We start from the raw sequence: 20,321 nt of genomic DNA on the forward strand, positions 1-20,321 counted from the left end.
TGCAAATTGGCGATGGATATTGCGGGCTTTGGAGAACGTGTAAACTCCCGCTCCATCATGTCTCATACGTGTCCACTTGGCGAGAGATTTGGTGATCTTGCTGACCGAGGCAGTTGACTTACATCACGAAGAGGACGTTGTGTCGCAGCAGACGTATGTGGACGTGCGTTAGCCTGTTGAAAGAGCACTTCACCCTTGTGTTGCAGAAATGGCAATGGCACAGGTATAACAATGTACAATGTAGAGGGTCCTGGTTAGTTTTTCCTGCAGGTATGCCAAATGCGAGCGCGAAATGCAACTGATGGCCCCACACACTATCAAGCGTGGGACAGAGCGTGTGTGTCGTGGACGAATGTACTCTGGAACAGACAGCTCACCAGGTCTACGCCTATAGGTGGAACCTACGCTCAGCACTGATGGCAACAGAGCTCCATTCCACACTCCACTTGACTCTTTCACGACACCAGAGTAGCCAAGTTGGTGGTGTCGCGGTGTCAATTGGAGCCTGCCAGAGGCTACTGCAAGCAGACGGTTCCAAATAGACCCTGTTGACACAGCAGCTGCAACTTCTGCCCGGATATCGTCCCTGGATGAAATTTGGTCAGCCATCGCAGCTCGCATATTGCGTCGATATGGAAGCCCGCAAATATAATACTACACGGACCCCTAGAACCTCGTCTACAGGTGTGGGAATGTTCCAGAGACCATTGCTGAAAGCAGCAACACACCGCTGATACACAGTGCCCAACATGTGCAGCAGTCCGTCGATACGTCCGCCATCTTTCAGAAGGCCCACAATGACACCCCATTCAAACGGTTGAAGCTTTTCAGCTGGAGTATGTACTCGTTGGTGGAGCATGGTCATCCCTAGAATGAACGTTGCACAGACTGTTCACCTCTAAACACGGTGCAGTTACTGCCTGCAGAAGAGAAACAGAGAGTGCACAGGTAGGCCTCCTGAGCGCCATCTGATAGCAGATGAGCGTGACGAATGAATCACTAACACTACAACCCCACAGTAAGCACATGTTGCACCCACGGGCAATGAACATAGTGCTTGATAGCGTTGTATTTTCTTCCGGGAGAGTATATTGTTCTCATACTGCTAAGTTCTTCGTAAATTGCACGCGATTTTGTAATCACTGAAATAACATCACACACACTCTCAACCCCTGAAGTTTCATTTCGTTTCCTCCTCTCCTACTGGGTGCTCCACTGTTTTCATCTGTCAATGTAATTCGCGGCTTGCTGTAAACATTCCTGTAGCTCGGCTTAACTTCCTCGAAGAGCAGAAATGTGAGCACTGACGCAGAGGACGAACCCATTATCAAGCACTCAAATAATTTTTTAGTCCTCTAGCTTGCTCTGATTGATTGTAAGAGTGAAGGAGAAAATTTCTCAACCTGTCAGTGTTTTGCAGACCAAAAATGTAGGTATTTCTCGACGTAGTCCGGGTGACCAAGAGGCCCTGAAGAGCACCACTGCAAAGATTGTCGAAACATGTTTTAACAGTGGTTTTAATCTCAAAATAAAGTGGCCTAATGCCCAAAAGGTTTTTCTTCAATTTGACATTGGCTGTGGAAGTCTTCGCACATACATGAAAAGATATCGGCGACGAACACGTTACATTTTATAGTAAAAGAACGATTAATTTAGCAGTTGTCGCTTAATATGAAGCCAGAGTTATGAGTGTGATTTTTATCAGTGGAAGTGAGCGGCTGAATTAAGAGCTTAATTATGCTCATCAAATAGTTAGAATGCAAGTACAGCATATACATCGCCGGCCGAAGTGGCCGTGCGGTTAAAGGCGCTGCAGTCTGGAACCGCAAGACCGCTACGGTCGCAGGTTCGAATCCTGCCGCGGGCATGGATGTTTGTGATGTCCTTAGGTTAGTTAGGTTTAACTACACTCCTGGAAATAGAAAAAAGAACACATTGACACCGGTGTGTCAGACCCACCATACTTGCTCCGGACACTGCGAGAGGGCTGTACAAGCAATGATCACACGCACGGCACAGCGGACACACCAGGAACCGCGGTGTTGGCCGTCGAATGGCGCTAGCTGCGCAGCATTTGTGCACCGCCGCCGTCAGTGTCAGCCAGTTTGCCGTGGCATACGGAGCTCCATCGCAGTCTTTAACACTGGTAGCATGCCGCGACAGCGTGGACGTGAACCGTATGTGCAGTTGACGGACTTTGAGCGAGGGCGTATAGTGGGCATGCGGGAGGCCGGGTGGACGTACCGCCGAATTGCTCAACACGTGGGGCGTGAGGTCTCCACAGTACATCGATGTTGTCGCCAGTGGTCGGCGGATGGTGCACGTGCCCGTCGACCTGGGACCGGACCGCAGCGACGCACGGATGCACGCCAAGACCATAGGATCCTACGCAGTGCCGTAGGGGACCGCACCGCCACTTCCCAGCAAATTAGGGACACTGTTGCTCCTGGGGTATCGGCGAGGACCATTCGCAACCGTCTCCATGAAGCTGGGCTACGGTCCCGCACACCGTTAGGCCGTCTTCCGCTCACGCCCCAACATCGTGCAGCCCGCCTCCAGTGGTGTCGCGACAGGCGTGAATGGAGGGACGAATGGAGACGTGTCGTCTTCAGCGATGAGAGTCGCTTCTGCCTTGGTGCCAATGATGGTCGTATGCGTGTTTGGCGCCGTGCAGGTGAGCGCCACAATCAGGACTGCATACGACCGAGGCACACAGGGCCAACACCCGGCATCATGGTGTGGGGAGCGATCTCCTACACTGGCCGTACACCACTGGTGATCGTCGAGGGGACACTGAATAGTGCACGGTACATCCAAACCGTCATCGAACCCATCGTTCTACCATTCCTAGACCGGCAAGGGAACTTGCTGTTCCAACAGGACAATGCACGTCCGCATGTATCCCGTGCCACCCAACGTGCTCTAGAAGGTGTAAGTCAACTACCCTGGCCAGCAAGATCTCCGGATCTGTCCCCCATTGAGCATGTTTGGGACTGGATGAAGCGTCGTCTCACGCGGTCTGCACGTCCAGCACGAACGCTGGTCCAACTGAGGCGCCAGGTGGAAATGGCATGGCAAGCCGTTCCACAGGACTACATCCAGCATCTCTACGATCGTCTCCATGGGAGAATAGCAGCCTGCATTGCTGCGAAAGGTGGATATACACTGTACTAGTGCCGACATTGTGCATGCTCTGTTGCCTGTGTCTATGTGCCTGTGGTTCTGTCAGTGTGATCATGTGATGTATTTGACCCCAGGAATGTGTCAATAAAGTTTCCCCTTCCTGGGACAATGAATTCACGGTGTTCTTATTTCAATTTCCAGGAGTGTAGTTCTAAGTTCTAGGGGACTAATGACCTCAGCAGTTGAGTCCCATAGTGCTCAGAGCCATTTGAACCATTTGAACCAGCATATACATCAAATTATAAATGGGTCTGAAATGGCAGCAAAGAGTGTATAGAAAAAATGTAGCAATGTCAAAATATCTACTAACAATGTCGTCCATTTACGAAGAAAGCTGCAGTTAAGTATCCCTTCAAAAATTCATTCAAGATGGAAAAGGGGAATAGAAAAATAAGCTATATGTGGAAGAGCACATAACGGCAGTAGAAACATCGACCGACAACCTGGTCAGGCAAACTTGTCGTCCCATGGTTTCGGTGGAAGACATTATTCTGGGTGTGTATTCTGATTCTCGTAATCAGTGAACTCAGAATATTACTTGTGTGTAGGTACTCAATATAAACTTCAGCCGTCGTGGGACGTACCTGTAGGTTCACCATGAGAGTCCTCCAACGAGCCAAGCCTGGTGGAAGGAAGAAAGATAAGAGTTTAACGTCCCGTCGTCAGCGAGGTCATAAGAGACGGAGCACAAGTTCGGAATAGGAAAGGATGGGGAAGGAAATCGACTGTGACCTTTCAACAAAATAGCCTTAGGCTATTTAAGGAAATCATGGAAAACCTAAATTCGGATAGCCAGACGGGGATTCGAACCGTCGTCCATCCTAACGCGCGTCCAGCGTGTTAACCACCGCGCCATCCTGCTAAACAAGCCTGGTAGATGCGTGTCGTCACATCCGCACGAAATGACGAGAGAGAGGATGAACCCTCTTGTTGTGTTGTATTAATATCTCGGTGCTGAGCAAATAAACACGAAAAAACGAAGTTGACTATATTTCTCGCAGGCCTCTGAAAAACAAGTTAACAGTCCGCTGCGGCCGGAGAGAGCGGAATGTGTGCGTGAGGTGTGCTTTCTTTTGTGAATGTATTTATGGAAAAAATGGCTCTGAGCACTATGGGACTTAACTTCTGAGGTCATCAGTCCCCTAGAACTTAGAACTACTTAAACCTAAGGACATAACACACATCCATGCCCGAGGCAGGATTCGAACCTGCGACCGTAGCGGTCGCGCGGTTCCAGACTGTAGCGCCTAGAACTGCTCGGCCATCCCGGCCGGCAATGTATTTATATTTTCTTTTCTTTTCTGATGAAGACTTTGGTCGAAAGTTCAGTGTGTAACAATGTTTTCGTTGTGCCTGTCTGCAACTCAATAAATCGTCAATTTAATTATACCACAAACACCGTTTTTCTCGTATGTCACTTTTCCTCTGTCATTGAACGTCATTCTGAGCAGTGGTTCTCTTTCTACACCATTTTAAAACTAGAACTTTAATTATGTGTATCAAATTATAAATACGTCTTTTGGGTGTAAAATTACAAGCGTAATGAGTTAGACACGTATTTGCGTCGAGAAGAGAAAGAAAAACAAATCCGTACTGTTCGTATACAGCATCAGTATCATGCTGTTTGACAGACTCACGTCGATTAAATATCGGTGCGTAAAGTTGCAAAGTGATGTGGAATGGAATGTCCATATAATGATTGTAGTAGAGAAGACGAATGGTCGACTTCCTTTTATTGAGAGAATTTTAGGAAAATGTGGTTCATCTGTAAAGAAGACCACATATAGGACACTAGTACGATCCATTCTCAAGCACTGCTTGGGTGTTTGGGATCCCCACTAGGTCGTATTAAAGGAAGTCATCGAAGCAATTCAGAGGCGGGCTGCTAGATTTCTACCGAGCGAGGTGGCGCTGTGGTTGGCACACTGGACTCGAATTCGGGAGGACGACGGTACAAAGCAGGGTCCAGCCATTCAGATTTAAGTTTTCCATGATTTCGCTAAAACGCTTTTCCGTCATTTCCCTAAAATGCTCCATGAAAATGCCGGGATGGTTCATTTGAAAGGGCACGGCCGATTTCCTTCACCGTCCTTCACACAATTCGAGCTTGTGTTCCGTCTCTAATGACCTCGATGTCGACGGGGCGTTAAACCAAACCTTTCCTCCTTCCCTTGCTAGGGTTATTAACGGTAGGTTCGAAAAACATGCATGTATTACGGAGATGCTTCGATAACTCAAATGGGAATCCCTGGAGGAAAGACGACGTTCTTTTGGAGGAACAGACGGAAGGAGTGGCCGAGCGGTTCTAGGCGCTACAGTCTGGAACTGCGCGACCGCTACGGTCACAGGTTCTAATCCTGCCTCGGACATGGATGTGTGTGATGTCCTTAGGTTAGTTAGGTGTAAGTAGTTCGAAGTTTTACCATTTGACGCTGAGTGCCGGACACTTCTACTGCCACCAGCGTACATTAGGCGTACGAATCACGAAGATAAGATACGGGAAACTAGGGCTTGTGCGGAGGCATTTACGCAGTCGTTTCTCCCTCACTGTGTTTGCGAGCAGAACACGGAAGGAAATGACTAGTAGTGGCACAGAATACTCTCTGACAGTAGTGTACGGTGGCCTGCGCAGTATGTATGCAGATGTAGAGTTCTTGTGCAGTGTTTTTTATTGCATTGTGTCGTTATTGATAGTTACCAAGGAGTAACCATGCAGAGCGAAAGAGAGTGGAATGGCCAGATAAAACTAATAGTAGAAAAAGCAGATGCCGAGCTGAGATTCATTGGGAGAAAAAAAAAGTTCAAATGTGGGTGAAATCTTATGGGACTTAACTGCTAAGGTCATCAGTCCCTAATCTTACACACTACTTAACCTAAATTATCCTAAGGACTAACACACACACCCATGCCCGAGGGAGGACTCGAACTTCCGCCGGGACCAGCTGCACAGTCCATGACTGCAGCGCCTAAGACCGCTCGGCCAATCCCGCGCGGCCATTGGGAGAATCTTAAGGAAATGTAATTCATCCACGAAAGAAGTGGTTTACAATAACCTTGTAAGGCCGATTCTTCAGCAATTTTCAGCGGTATGGGACCCTTGCAACGTTGAATTAATAGAAGAGATTGAGAAGATCCAATGAAGAGTGACACGTTTCCTCAGGAGATCATTTAACAGGGGGAACGTTACTGACCGTGCGCTATTTGGGAGGCGTTGTGCTTCACAAAGAGGTTTCATACCGATAACTCACGTTCCAAGAAGAGTCGGGAAACATTTTTACTTCCCCCCACACACAGTTCGCCAAATGACAAGGAGAAAATCAGATTAACTAGAGCTTATCAGAGGTTTATAGACAGTCGCCCTTCTCAAGCACTGCTGTGTAGACGTAGGTCCAGATCACGGTCATAATAACAACTCCCTCACCGGAAGAACACTTCAATGATTTGTATTTCATATTTATTGATTTTCCAATTTTTCAAGAAATTGCCGATGAATAGAGCAGCAGTAAAAGTAGACGCAGACGTCATGCCGATACTAGTGATAAAATATCTGAAGCTCTCCTTTAGCTCACCTACAAGTGTACTTATATTGTTTTAAAATTATGGATCTACTACCAGTGAATACAGCAAAAGCAGAATGCACATTCTCAAACTTTCGTCACCTGAAGACTTGGCTTAGGGGCTTGGCTTAGAGGAGAACACGACCTAACGAACTTGCTGTATTGCATTTCTATTGGGATATTGTCACAGTTATTACTGCGCATCAAATGAAAACCTTATGGCCGCGCGGTTACAGGCGCCGTGTCACTGACTGCGCAGCCCCTTCCGCCGGATGTTCGAGTCCTCCCTCGGGCATGGGTGTGTGTGTGTGTTGTTCTTAGGATAGGTTAGTTTAAGTTAGTTTAAGTAGTGTGTATGTCTAGGGACCGATGACCTCTGCAGTTTGGTCCCCTAAGAACTCACACACATTTGAACATTTTGAAAACCTTAAAAGTGCAATAACATTCCTAACCGTTGTACTCTCGATATGCCAGTTGGGAGCAGTTATCCTTTTATTTCGACAAATGATAGACAGTTGGCAGCCTGTTGTTGCATCACAGGAAAGGAAGCTATCAGAACAAAGAAGGCTGTCTCATTGTCTATTTGCACCGCGTCGGAGCAGCGATCTGCGTAGTGAAGCTGTTACATCTGTTGAAATGCATCGCAGAATACAAACGCAGCAAGATGATTCGTGTGTGTCCATGCAGCAAGCATACGAGTCGTGCAGAAAATTTTTGGAAGACGATCCGAATCGGTCCAGGCACTTCTCATACTGACTAACGAAAACACTGCCGCAGTGGAAGAGCTCGTGAAGGAAAACAGGCGTACTGCAGTAAACGAAGTAGCCACTGTTTAGGATACTGGTGTTGGTTCAGCAGATAAAATTGTGCCTAATGCGCTGCTATTCAATAAAAGTTTCCGAAAGGTGGGTGCCACGTGGGCTGACTGCCGAACTAAGGGATCGTCCGGTGGATGTCTGTGAGAAACGTCTCCGTCATTTCAGGTAAAAAATTACGGATTTCTGGATATAACTGTTACACAAGATGCAAATTGGGTCCACTGTCACCAACCTGAAACGAAAATATCGCCCTGAGAATTACGCCATAGCTCTTCGCCAAAACAAAAAATTTTTGTATTCAACCATCGGCACGATAAGTCACGCTTATAATCTTCTAAACTGCAGAATGAGTAATTTTGGAACATTTCATGGAAAGGAGATGAGTTAGCGCCATCGTCCGCAATGGAGTCAACCAACCTAAGGAATCGACAACATCAAACCCGTACAGCCTGCTCTTTCTGGGAGACGCATGTAAGTCACCTGTAAATTTTCATTTATTCTGCTGGGTCTGCCGTAGCTGCCACGCTGTTCGTCACGGATCGACTGCTTCCGGTCGTTTGTGTGTAGGAGTTAATTTCGGCGTCGGTGAATGTTTGCTGATATTCACTGCACTCACAGTATTCACTTCAGTATTATCACGAACAATCGGGTGTTTTCTTACAGTGCCCCTATTTTCTAAACCAGGGAACCCGTGAGAAACTTTCGCAGTTTCACAGTTTTAAATAATGACCGTATTTGCAATAAGTTTAGTCGCTGACATAAGGGTAGTCGTTGGTGTAAAAGCCCTACCGCACTGGTCTGCTGGCACAGACGCCAGACGGAAACCTGGGACACAGTGGAACCTCCAGCATCTGGCATCTGCCTGACTGTGGCAGCTCTCCCGGCAGAGAGGCCGTAGTCAGGTTATGCTGGCAGGCCTGCCAGTGGAACACACGGCAGCCTGTGGCCACGCCAGCAGATCAGCCAAGCGCTACCCGCCGCTAACCCGTACCCAGTGTTATCCGTCAACGTGAGCGCTATGGATAGTTTTGACACCGAAACTTCTATCTGCGAGATTCAGATGAGATCAGCAACTTGGGACAGAACTATTCAGAACGCCAAGTGAGAAAAAAATGGCTGGGAATTACGAGGACCATAAGTGAAGCACAGTTCGAAGAATAAGCCTCTCCACATTATAATTGCGTTCAAACTACTCACAATACGCACTTTCTGGACTCTGTCTGGCTGGAGATCGTAGAAATTATCGATCCTTAATTTCCTCGCACCCTGTTCCTGATGCTCCACTCTAATCACAAGAGCTTTACACCGCAGACAAAGCACGTTTACTATCTGAGCTATATAAGTTTGCTCTGAGATGAAGCGAAGCCGGCCGCGGTGGCCGAGCGGTTCTAAGCGCTTCACTCCGGAACCGCGCGACTGCTACGGTCCCAGGTTCGAATCCTGCCTCGGGCATGGATGTGTGTGATGTCCTTAGGTTAGTTAGGTTTAAGTAGTTCTAAGTTCTAGGGGACTGATGACGTCAGATGTTAAATCCCATAGTACTCAGAGCCATTTGAATGTTTTGAGATGAAGAGGTTTTTGGCACAGGAGAGGAATTCGTGGCGGGCCGCATCAAACCAAGGGGACTGATGGCTCAAAAAAAAAAAAAAAAAAAAAAAAAAAAAAAAAAAAAAAAAACACAGTTTTCCTCGAAACCTACTTTCAGACCGAAACAGCACAGCTATATCTCTTGCTTCAGCAAGTGATGCTAATGGGCCAGATACATCAGACAAGCTAGAATTATTTTAAGAAAAAAAAGGTCTTCACTGCAACCTGTCTCCACTGTTGTTCATATTATTTATGGATCATATGTTGAAAACAATAGACTGGCTGGGTGAGATTAAGATATGTGAACACAAAATAAGCAGTCTTGCGTATGCAGATGACTTAGTTGTGATGGCAGATTCGACTGAAAGTTTGCAAAGTAATATTTCAGAGCTAGATCAGAAATGTAAGGACTATGGTATGAAGATTAGCATCTCCAAAACGAAAGTAATGTCAGTGGGAAAGAGATATAAAAGGATTGAGTGCCAAATAGGAGGAACAAAGTTAGAACAGGTGGACGGTTTCAAGTACTTAGGATCCATATTCTCACAGGATGGCAACATAGTGAAAGAACTGGAAGCGAGGTGTAGCAAAGCTAATGCAGTGAGCGCTCAGCTACGATCTACTCTATTCTGCAAGAAGGAAGTCAGTACCAAGACTAAGTTATCTGTGCACCTTTCAATCTTTCGACCAACTTTGTTGTATGGGAGCGAAAGCTGGGTGGATCCAGGCTACCTTATCAATAAGGTTGAGGTTACGGATATGAAAGTAGCTAGGATGATCGCAGCTACTAGTAGATGGGAACAATGGCAGGAGGGTGTCCACAATGAGGAAACCAAAGAAAAACTGGGAATGAACTCTATAGATGTAGCAGTCAGGGCGAACAGGCTTAGATGGTGGGGTCATGTTACACGCATGGGAGAAGCAAAAAAAAATGGCTCTGAGCACTATGGGACTTAACATCTATGGTCATCAGTCCCCTAGAACTTAGAACTACTTAAACCTAACTAACCTAAGGACATCACACAACACCCAGCCATCACGAGGCAGAGAAAATTCCCGACCCCACCTGGGAGAAGCAAGGTTACCCAAGAGACTCATGGGTTCAGCAGCAGAGGGTAGGAGGAGTCGGGGCAGACCAAGGAGAAGGTACCTAGATTCGGTTAAGAATGATTTTGAAGTAATAGGCTTAACATCAGAAGAGGCACCAATGTTAGCGCTGAATAGGGGATCATGGAGGAATTTTATAAGGGGGACTATGCTCCAGACTGAACGCTGAAAGGCATAACCAGTCTTAAATGATGATGATGATGATGAAAAAAGGTATGTAAACAAAGGAGGCAGGTTTCTGACTTCTTGTCTGAAACATTTATAAATTTAAGTTTATTATAACATACGTTTCAAATAAAAGCTAAAGAACACGTCCATGTATACTTTACAGTTACAACTAAAACTGTAAATATCACTGCAGAGAACAAATAATTAGCTACTGAGGAAACAGGTCACGAAAATCTCTTCCTCTGATGGAGTTACTTTCCTGAAAGCGGTGACCTGTTTCGTCAGTTAATCTCGGGAGATCTCTATTACCTCGCCAAGTGAACATAAATGACATTCTCAGATTACTGGAAAATTTAGCATTATAATTTCTTAAATCATTATAAAACGTGTCAAATAACGCGTTACTGTCACGATCAGCAATGAAAGTATGTGCCCAGAACTCCCTTTCCTGGATTCTCTCTTTATTTCGAACTTGCACACAGAGCTTGTAGCTCTTTTAGTAAACGGAGACTGAAGGCGTTCCTCTGGCGTCTCGTATTGATAGACCTGACCACTGCCAGCAGAGCGGCCACAGACCTGCCCTGGCGTCCCAGTACGGTAGAGCCCTAAGGGTAGTCGTTGGGACATGGGTAGTCGTTGAGATCACGGTTGTTGTGGAAATGAACAGAAGACTTCTTTAAAGATGAACCGAACGACGTGAAATAATAACCATGAATTTATGATAAATACTTGCATTATACACTGAAGCGCCAAATAAACTGGTATAGCCATGCGTATTCAAATACACAGACATGTGTAAAGGCAGAATACGGTGCTGCGGTCGGCAACGCCTATATAAGGCAACAAGTGTCTGGCACGGTTGTTAGATCGGTTACTGCTGCTACAATGGCAGGTTATCAAGATTTAAGTTAGTTTGAACGTGGTGATATAGTCGGCACACGAGCGATGGGACACAGCATCTCGGAGGTAGCGATGAAGTGGAGATTTTCCCGTACGACCAATTCACGAGCGTACCATGAATATCAGGTATCCGGTAAAACATCAAATCTCCGACATCGCTGCGGCCGGAAGAAGATCCTGCAAGAACGGCGCCAACGACGACTGAAGAAAATTGTCCAATGTGACAGAAGTGCAACCCTTTGGACAATTGTTCCACATTTCAATGCTGGGCCATTAACTAATGTCAGCGTGCTAACCATTCAACGAAACATCATCGATATGGGCTTTCGAAACCGAAGGCCCAGTCGTGTACCCTTCATAACTGCCCGACACAAAGCTTTACGCCTCGCCTGGGCCCGTCAACACCGACATTGGACTGTTGATGACTGGAAACATGTTGGCTGGCCGGATGAGTTTCGCTTCAAATTGTATCGAGGGGATGGACGTGTACGGGTATGGAGATAACCTCATGAACCCATGGACCCTGCATGTCAGCAGGGGACTGCTCAAGCTGTTGAAGACTCTGTAATGGTGTGGGGCGTACGCAGTTAGAGTGATATGGGACCCCTGATACGTCTAGATACGACTGTGACAGGTGACACATACGTAGGCATCCTGTGCAATCACCTGGGTCTGTTCATGAGCATTGTGAATTCCGACGGACTTGAGCAATTCCAGTAGGACTATGCGACACCTCACATGTCCAGAATTGCTACAGAGTGGCTCCAGGAACACTCTTCTGAGTTTAAACTCTTCCGCTGGTCACCGAACTCCCCAGGCTTGAACATTTTTGAGCATATCTGGGATGCCTTGCAACGTGCTGTTCAGAAGAGATCTTCACTCCATCGTAGTCTTACTGATTTATGGACAACCCAGCAGGACTCATGGTGTCACCTCCAGCACTACTTCAGACATTAATCGAGTCCATGTCACGTCGTGTTGCGGCACTTCTGTGTGCTCGCAGGGGCCCTACACGATATTAGGCACGTGTACTGGTTTCTTTGGTTCTTCAGTGTATTTCCATGCATGCAGTTTTGAACAAAATTCCTTACGAAGCATTACAATAGCTCAGTGTAAATGATATTTGCCGTAAAAATGTAATCTCTGCGTACTTTTTTTTTCATTTACTTTAAGGGATACAAAAACGTTGGTTGATTTAGTTACCCTTGAAAAGGCATCATACAGTTGTTCGTGAGTAAAGACGGGATTTGCTTAACACAATTCTGATCTTTGAAGCATTTGTCCCTACGATTTGTTAATATTGATCGCAAATGCAATTTCAGTAGTTAACTATCTTCCTGTCAATTGAAAAGAATGTTTGGATCAGATGGTGATTAAGTTCATTCGGGGTGTTGCAGCAGTTTTCCCAGTATATTTCAGCCGAGAATTAATTGTGAATTCATTGAGTTTTGTTCTTATAAGTACGTTAAGCGGAAGTAGCAATAAGGGAATCACAATTCAAGGCGACAATGTCGTTTCGAAAAGTATATTCGTTGATGAGAGTCAGCTTGTACGACGGGCGGAGATAATGGACTAACGCAGTGGTCACAGTTATCATCTATGAGAATGCTGAGTACACAGTATCCATTTAATAAGTACTTTAAAACAAATAGAATGGTATTTGTAATAAGATAATAGGAAAAGGCAAATCTCTTATTCGTGATTAATAAGTTAGCTTCGTAAAATATTAGTATGAAGCTGGGCACCCATGACGCAATTTTGCCTATGATAGTTAATAGTCTCTTTTATGTAAAAATTTTCCACAAATAGTAAATTTTACCGCGGAATCAGTATGTAATGTCAGAAGCCGGTTAAAAAAACCTCTCTAACGATATCTCATTCATCCCTGTACGATTAGTATGTGTTGAGAAAAAGGAATGTTGACTCAAAAAATTATGTTATTTGCCACTTCGTTCACCAGTTGCCATTTGTCTTTGACTCTAACAATGTTACTTACTGCACCAATGTCTGTTATTTTACTCTGCAAGTATTCGTAGGCGGGGAACTCTAGTATGATATGGCCTGGTGTACCAATGTCGCCACATGCACACATATTTGTCGGACATTTCTCTATATTATATAAATATTCTAGGTATGGTCCATGGCCTGTCAGACAGCGGATCACGCCTCTAGATGGATTTACATGCCTTTTAAACACCCTCTGCTCAATATTTGGAAATATACCATACACTTTGCCACCTGTTGTAGTGCTGTCCCATCTCTTTGCCACTCAAGCGCTTTCCATAATTTTAGATCTATTCTGATTTTTAATTCTTTGCCCATAATATGTCTCGCCTTGGGAAGGTTCCCTTTATGAAGTCAGTAGAGAGAGCCTCTGTACCTTACAGTAATATCTGTTGGGCACATGCCTAGTATGACTAATAGTCCCTCCACCGGTGTTGTCCTAAAGGCTCTTCTGTGAGTCTCAACAGCACACACTTCTGTGTAAGCCATTGGATTGAACGAATGTACAATGAGAAGGCTGATTACGGGTGTTATTCTAATCCGAAGGAATTTATCGCCGTGGATAAAATTATGAGAAAAACTGCTTAATCTTCAAATCATTTATAATTACAGTTACATATAACTTTCTGTAGCTACGAGAAAGTAAGACGCACGCTACATTCTCGGTGACAGGTGTCGAAATTTTAAGTAATAACACATAGATAAATGTATGCACATTCATTCAGCTTTCCTGGCACTATATCCATACTGCATGTCTGCAGGTTCCTGTAACGAATGGTCCCTCACTTTCGGTAACGAGGCATAAACTGCAAACAGTGGGAAATATAGCGTGGACGCATCACACACGATCGAGTATTATTTTCCAAGTAACACTACCGGCGTAAATGCGACATGTAGTATTTTTTTCATGAATCATTAGCAATTCACCAAGATGTGCCATGCACGCATGGCTCATTCAAGACTTAATAACACCGAAAATAATCACTTCCGACCACTGTTTTCTTACGTCACAATATTCCATTTGGCATCCTCTTCAGTCACAACGTTTACGTGATCTCCCAAACTCAAACCTCCATTCACCGATATCTTAACTCCGCTTGTGACCTGTCATGTACACACTTCAATTTTGATTCTGCAAAGGCAGTTCGGGGTCCCGGATCTCAATTTCCACAATTTGTTTTCAGCTCAATGCAGACACTCTACTAAATTTGTTTCGCTAATGGGTTATCAGGTTGCTTCTTGCTTTTAAAAATCTTGTTTAATGTGGTCTAAGTGATTTGGTGTGGAGTGGAGGAAATGTAATAGTATTAGACTTACCGGAAAGTTATTAACTGACAACACAATTTTTTTTTCTTTATGGGGCAGAACGAGGTCCATTAATACAGATATTTTCCGATAAGCTAAACAGAACTGCTTGGCAACAACCCTGTATTTTGAGTAGCAGGTTAATTTGTTTATTTGTACACCGACTCACGCATTGAATGGCAAAAGTTCTATGTATCACACAGTCAATGGTCGGGGACAAAATATTCGCTAATTCTATGCGTATGATCAAGAATCTGTGTACTCACTAGGAAGTGTTCCTAGTCATTCCAAATCTCGAAAATCTCTGAGTGTAATAATATTCGAGCAGTTGTCGCTTCGCACTTTTCCCAAAACGCAAGTATTCTAGGTGGCTGTAATAAAACGGTTTCTCATTCATTAACTGCCGTAAATAAGGTTTTGAAACATGTTTCTCTTGATGAACGCCTCTTACGTCGTCCTCATGAGTTCACTGATATTAATAATAAAATCATACTCTCTCTTTATTAAAAAAAATTACAGAAAGTACTGATAACACTTCGTCGTGTCAACAAAATGGAAGTGCTTGGTTTACAGGCACCATTTAAGTAAAACAATTGACGCTCGGAAAAACGGTATTTGATCGGGTTAGCGAAACAAGCCCTCGCCTTACATATAAACAAGACAGCGAGATGCGATTTCCGAAATCGGTTTCCGTCTTCCGCAAGTTGTGCTGAGTGCGAACGTGACCTTGCGTGGATCTAAGAATGATACCATACGGGTTATGAGACCCCACCTGCCGAAACAATATTTTACTAGAAGTGTTTATATTTTTACATATATTAACATCCAAATATTTCAATTAACCTTCAGAGGAAAAAGCAGCTTGAAAACTAGGAGTGTAGAAAATAGCAAAAAATTCTGAAAAATTGGAAACAGGACACATTTCAGTTTCTTTCCTGAGGTCTAGTTCATGTGAACTGGTTTGTGGCCTGACTTTCTGTAGAAACATTTCAGACAAGAAAAGATGCCCACTGGCAGACTAACCATACCTGCAGACAACACAAACCCGACACGGTTCATGAGTCGCAGGTGGAACCGGAAAACCATAAGAAGTTGACTAAGATACGAGAGAAGGGGAAAAACGCTCGACTAGGAAAATAATAACAGAATGACTAACTTTCCTGAACGTAGGCGAACACTATTGAAAGAAAGAGTATTCCGCCTGGTTGCATGTTGGTAGAGCCAGAAACTGCACACTTGTGTTCATAATCTTAGTTTTAAGTAAAATTCTGATATGGCGAGCGCACATGCCAATTTCATACTGTATAAATTATGTTGTCAAAGTTGTGAAAGTTTGTTTCTATTATGGTTCTTAAATCATTTGCGTGATACAGGTATTTCTCAAATTTTTGCACGAATGTTATTCAGGTGATGTGTTTCTATGAACTGCAGTTTCTTGACAATTATGCTAAATCGGTGAACTAATCACTGTTGTAGAAGACAAGTCGAAAAAAGGCCCAGGAAGTAGACGACATTCCTTCAGAAATATTGATAGCCTTGGGAGAGCCCAAAACTCTTCCATCTAGTGCGCAAGATGTATGGGACAGGCGAAATGCCTTCAGACGTCAAGAAGAATGTAATAATTCCAGTAACAAAGAATGCACCTGCTGACAGTTGAACATTATCAAACTGTCAGTTTAATAAGTTAGGGTTGCAAAATTCTAACACGAATTCTTTACAGAAGAACGGAAAAACTGGTAGAAGCAGACCTCGGGGAAGATCAGTTTGGATTCCGGAGAAATATTGGAACACGCGAGACAATACTGACCGACGACTTATCTTAGAAGATAGTTTAAGCAAAGGCAAACCTACGCTTATAGCTTTTGTGGACTTGGAGAAAGCTTATCACAGTGTTGGCCGGGACACTCTCTTTGAAGTTCTGAAGGTGGCAGGGCTAAAATACAGGGAGCGAAAGGCTATTTACAATTTGTACAGAAACCAGGCAGCAGTTATAAGAATCGAGGGGCATGAAAAGGAAGCAGTGGTTGAGAGGGGAGTGAGACAGGGTTGTAGCCTACCCCGATGTTATTCAATCTGTACACTGAGCAAGCGGTGAAGCAAACCAAAGAAAAATTTGGTGTAGGAATTAAAGTCCAGCAGCCGCGTGGTTCCGGACTGAAGCGCCTAGAACCGCTCGGCCACCACGGCCGGCCACAGGGGAGGGAGGGGGGGACGGAGAGGTGGCGGCAGGAGGGGGGGGGAGGGACAAACCGTGGTATCTGCCCCTGACGGCAATTTCAGAGGGCGTCAAATTCATATTCTTGAAGGAAAAACACCTGGTTTCACAAACCGACTAGCATCCAGTGCAAGTTGGTCTATCCATTATTCATACGATTTTGGCCATTATTCATACTATTTTGATACGCATCGCAATTGGTTTCTGAACATTTTTGAATGCATGCATAGTGTACTTGACGTCTCTGCCAGGGGAATACCCGTCACATCTAGAAATAAAAACCTTTCCCGCAGACAAAAGGGGACTGGCTATACGAGCTGAGCCGAATAAACCCGAAAGGGTGAATGTCAATCGCTGTTTGTTTATGTGGGTGATTGGGTGTGCGAATGATCAGCGTTGTTATAATTATCTGTGAAATCCATAGATTCAGACTACCAGAGTTGAAATAAATGACTAACAGAAATATCAGGTAAGAAAGATTACATAGTATTTTCTCGGTGAATCCAAGAGAAAGAAATTTGGACAGGAAATTTTGCCAAAACGCTTCGCTACTAGGGACCAGTTGTACAGTCCCCGGTTAGCAGTCGCTTAAGTTCTATTCTCGGAATTCCGCGAAAACGTGTTTTACAAACACACAATGATGCCTAACCGGCGAAAATACGCGGGGTAACTGAACTGTGTTTCTGACAGGGTTAGTGAAGTTATCCGGTGAATAGGTTTTGTCACTGGGAGGAATAATTACAGAATTATTGATGATAAGATTGCTTGCTAGAACAAGGAAGCAGAGGGAAAGGGGACATCACACAAATTATTTGGAAGAATATGATTCCAAATTTATACAAAAATTTCGCGCTTCAATTTTTCGGTATCATGCTTGAGAAACTGGAGCATATGAATGAAATGTAAAACTATTTCCTAATATAAAAATGTCTGCTTCTAGTAGGCCTAACAGGAATTTCATATTGGTACTTCGTGAATCATATTCTGTCATATTGTTTATATAAACAAGGTAGATAAAAATGATCATGTGTACCGAAACAGTCTCGCTTATTTGGCGTGTTTTACAATTGCAGCAATATAAGAAAGGCCTACTTCGTTTTTTCTAGCAGACAGTGACAAAATAGACGTAATTATATCGAGAAACCACACCAATCTTGGGTACTATTCGTATTAACAGCTTTTCGAGTATTAGACAAAATTTCGATTTTTCATGTAGCAAAACGATGGACGAATTTTGATGAGGTAACAGATTCTTTCGCAGAAAGGAAGATTAGAGAGAAAAAAATGCTGGGACCTAAGAATTGAAGAAATGTGTACTGACTTGCTTGTCTCTTGTCTTTACTGTTTTATGTTTCCTATATTTAATTTTGTGTCACCCAGAATAGAAAGTTGTTAGCTAATAGGCAATAAAGAGCGCAAATTTTCTGAAGGTTCATATTCTCCCAGCCACAAATAATTCCACTCAGTATTAATTGCGAGTTTTTTTAAGGAGTGTAGGATGTCAGACCGGCCGACTGATGCAGGAGAGGCACCACAGGAGATATTAATTTACACTGTCCTGAATATAGGTTCGATGGCTTCCATTACAGAATACACACGCTTGAATCCCACACAGTGAAATACAGTGAATGCGATAGAAGAATGCTGTGCTACAAAATGAAAATATTTTTGAAAAATCAATTTTTTGAAAATTTTTGACGACCTTCTCAAACGCTTGTCCTGTCACGTTTTCGCCCTGGCTCGGAAATATCGTAGACCTGAGACTGCCCTGGATACGGTATTGTTTTGAATTCAAAGTTTTGGGACGGCCTGTGTAACTGTCGCCTGCGGGCGAAAGCGATGTCAGGGCTCGGCGCGCAGTGTCGCGCCTGTTTTGTTTCGCATGCTGGCACGCGGAATGAGCGCAGTAGAGTAACTCTCTCTCTGGCTGCACAGCTGGCGCGCGAGTCGTGAAGCAGCAACAGCTGTGCCGTTACCTGAAGGACGTCAGTCGAGCCGTACGGAGAGCCGGCCTCCTCGGCGGGGCGCGACACGGTGAACACTCGCTGCAGCCTCATGGCGGCGCTGCGGACAGGTGTTGACTGGGGACCGGCTCCGGCACAGACTGACTGTGCCACCTGTAGCGTGCCGGGCTGCGCTGGCTCCGTGTTGTGGCGCGGACGCGGCCGTGCGTGACTCAACGCGGAACTGCGCGCGGCGCACCGCCACACACGCCTGCGGAACTCGCCGACCACGTGGTGCGCCTCCCACCGGCGCCCCCGAGTCTGCACTGCCCACCCCTGAAGCCCTCCTCATACGGCAAGTGAAAGCAACCGTGGAGCTGGACGAATTTTGTGACGTCACAACGTTGTCATGGAATGGCTAAGGCCGGTATTACCACAGTCTAACATAACAGTCGCGACACTCACAGCTATAAAAGTTGTTACCATTTGACAGATGGAGCGACACTAGCGCGAGTAGGGTGAACATCAGACGCATCGTAAGCATAATACTTGTTTTGCATCCATTTCCTACGTAATTTACGAAATATTTGAGCTATTTTCTTGCCTCCAAGGGTTTGTGTAGTATCAGACGGCATCTATGTTTCTAAAAAGATTGTAAAATAAGTGCACGTAAGGACAAAAACCACGAATCGAGTGGCAAGCTACAATACATTCGTGAAGAAACTCTTTTGACGTTGGAGAGAATTGCACCTTACCTCGTTAATATTCAATTCAATTCAATTCAATTTTTATTATCACATAACATGCCTTATACAATCAAAGATTGTGACATAGGTGACTTGTCAGTTTTTACACTATATATAACAATACTAAAAATACAACAAACTAATAATATACATGGTGTAACATCTTCAAAGAATATAAACACACAGCTTCACATGTAAGAAGCACAGACATGTACTTGTACATGCAAAAGCGATCGACAGCTCATTTATCGTTCTGTAGGCCTATGTTTGTCATTGTCGCCTGTTGCCACAAGTACGACATTCATCTCTATATTATTCTAAGTGGGACAAGTAACTGCCAAATAGTGGGTGAAATATGTTGAAAACGTTATAACGAGCTGATTACATTACATTTCACGCAACACCAAATATTTGAGTAATTTTCAAACAATCTGTCAGTGAACAAGGTGCTAAAAAAATAATGTCACCACACGAAGGAAGCAAGGAAAATTAAGTGACTAACAACAGAAGTGAATGAAATACATACCAAACATTACGCTTTTGTAAGACACGAATAACTGCACTTAATCTAACTTCATCGTCAAAGCAGGTCTGTGTTGACGATTCACACGAAGTGTGGCAGTGATACATGGAGAGCTGAACTGGCTGCTTCTGTGTCATAGGCCGGTTTTACAGCTTTAGATGGATTGACGAATCTTTGTGGCAGTTTCTTCTTCATTGTAAGTTGAGGTGGCTTATTTGAGATGTCAAACAGTGTGGGTACTGCATTCCACACGAATTTATTATTG

At 44.4% G+C, this 20,321-nt stretch overlaps 1 protein-coding gene across 1 annotated transcript in view; it reads right to left on the reverse strand.

Moving 5' to 3' along the window:
- The window catches only part of LOC124788077 (phospholipid phosphatase 1-like), a 781,858-nt gene extending 762,922 nt beyond the window's left edge, over positions 1-18,936 (reverse strand). The window contains exon 1 of the mRNA XM_047255170.1: positions 18,821-18,936. Within this exon, the coding sequence (XP_047111126.1) occupies positions 18,821-18,901 (81 nt within the window). The 5' untranslated portion in view covers positions 18,902-18,936. The remainder of the gene's footprint in view (positions 1-18,820) is intronic.
- Positions 18,937-20,321: the final 1,385 nt, after the last annotated feature.

Source organism: Schistocerca piceifrons, chromosome 3 (genome assembly GCF_021461385.2).
Source record: "Schistocerca piceifrons isolate TAMUIC-IGC-003096 chromosome 3, iqSchPice1.1, whole genome shotgun sequence".
Taxonomy (NCBI): domain Eukaryota; kingdom Metazoa; phylum Arthropoda; class Insecta; order Orthoptera; family Acrididae; genus Schistocerca; species Schistocerca piceifrons.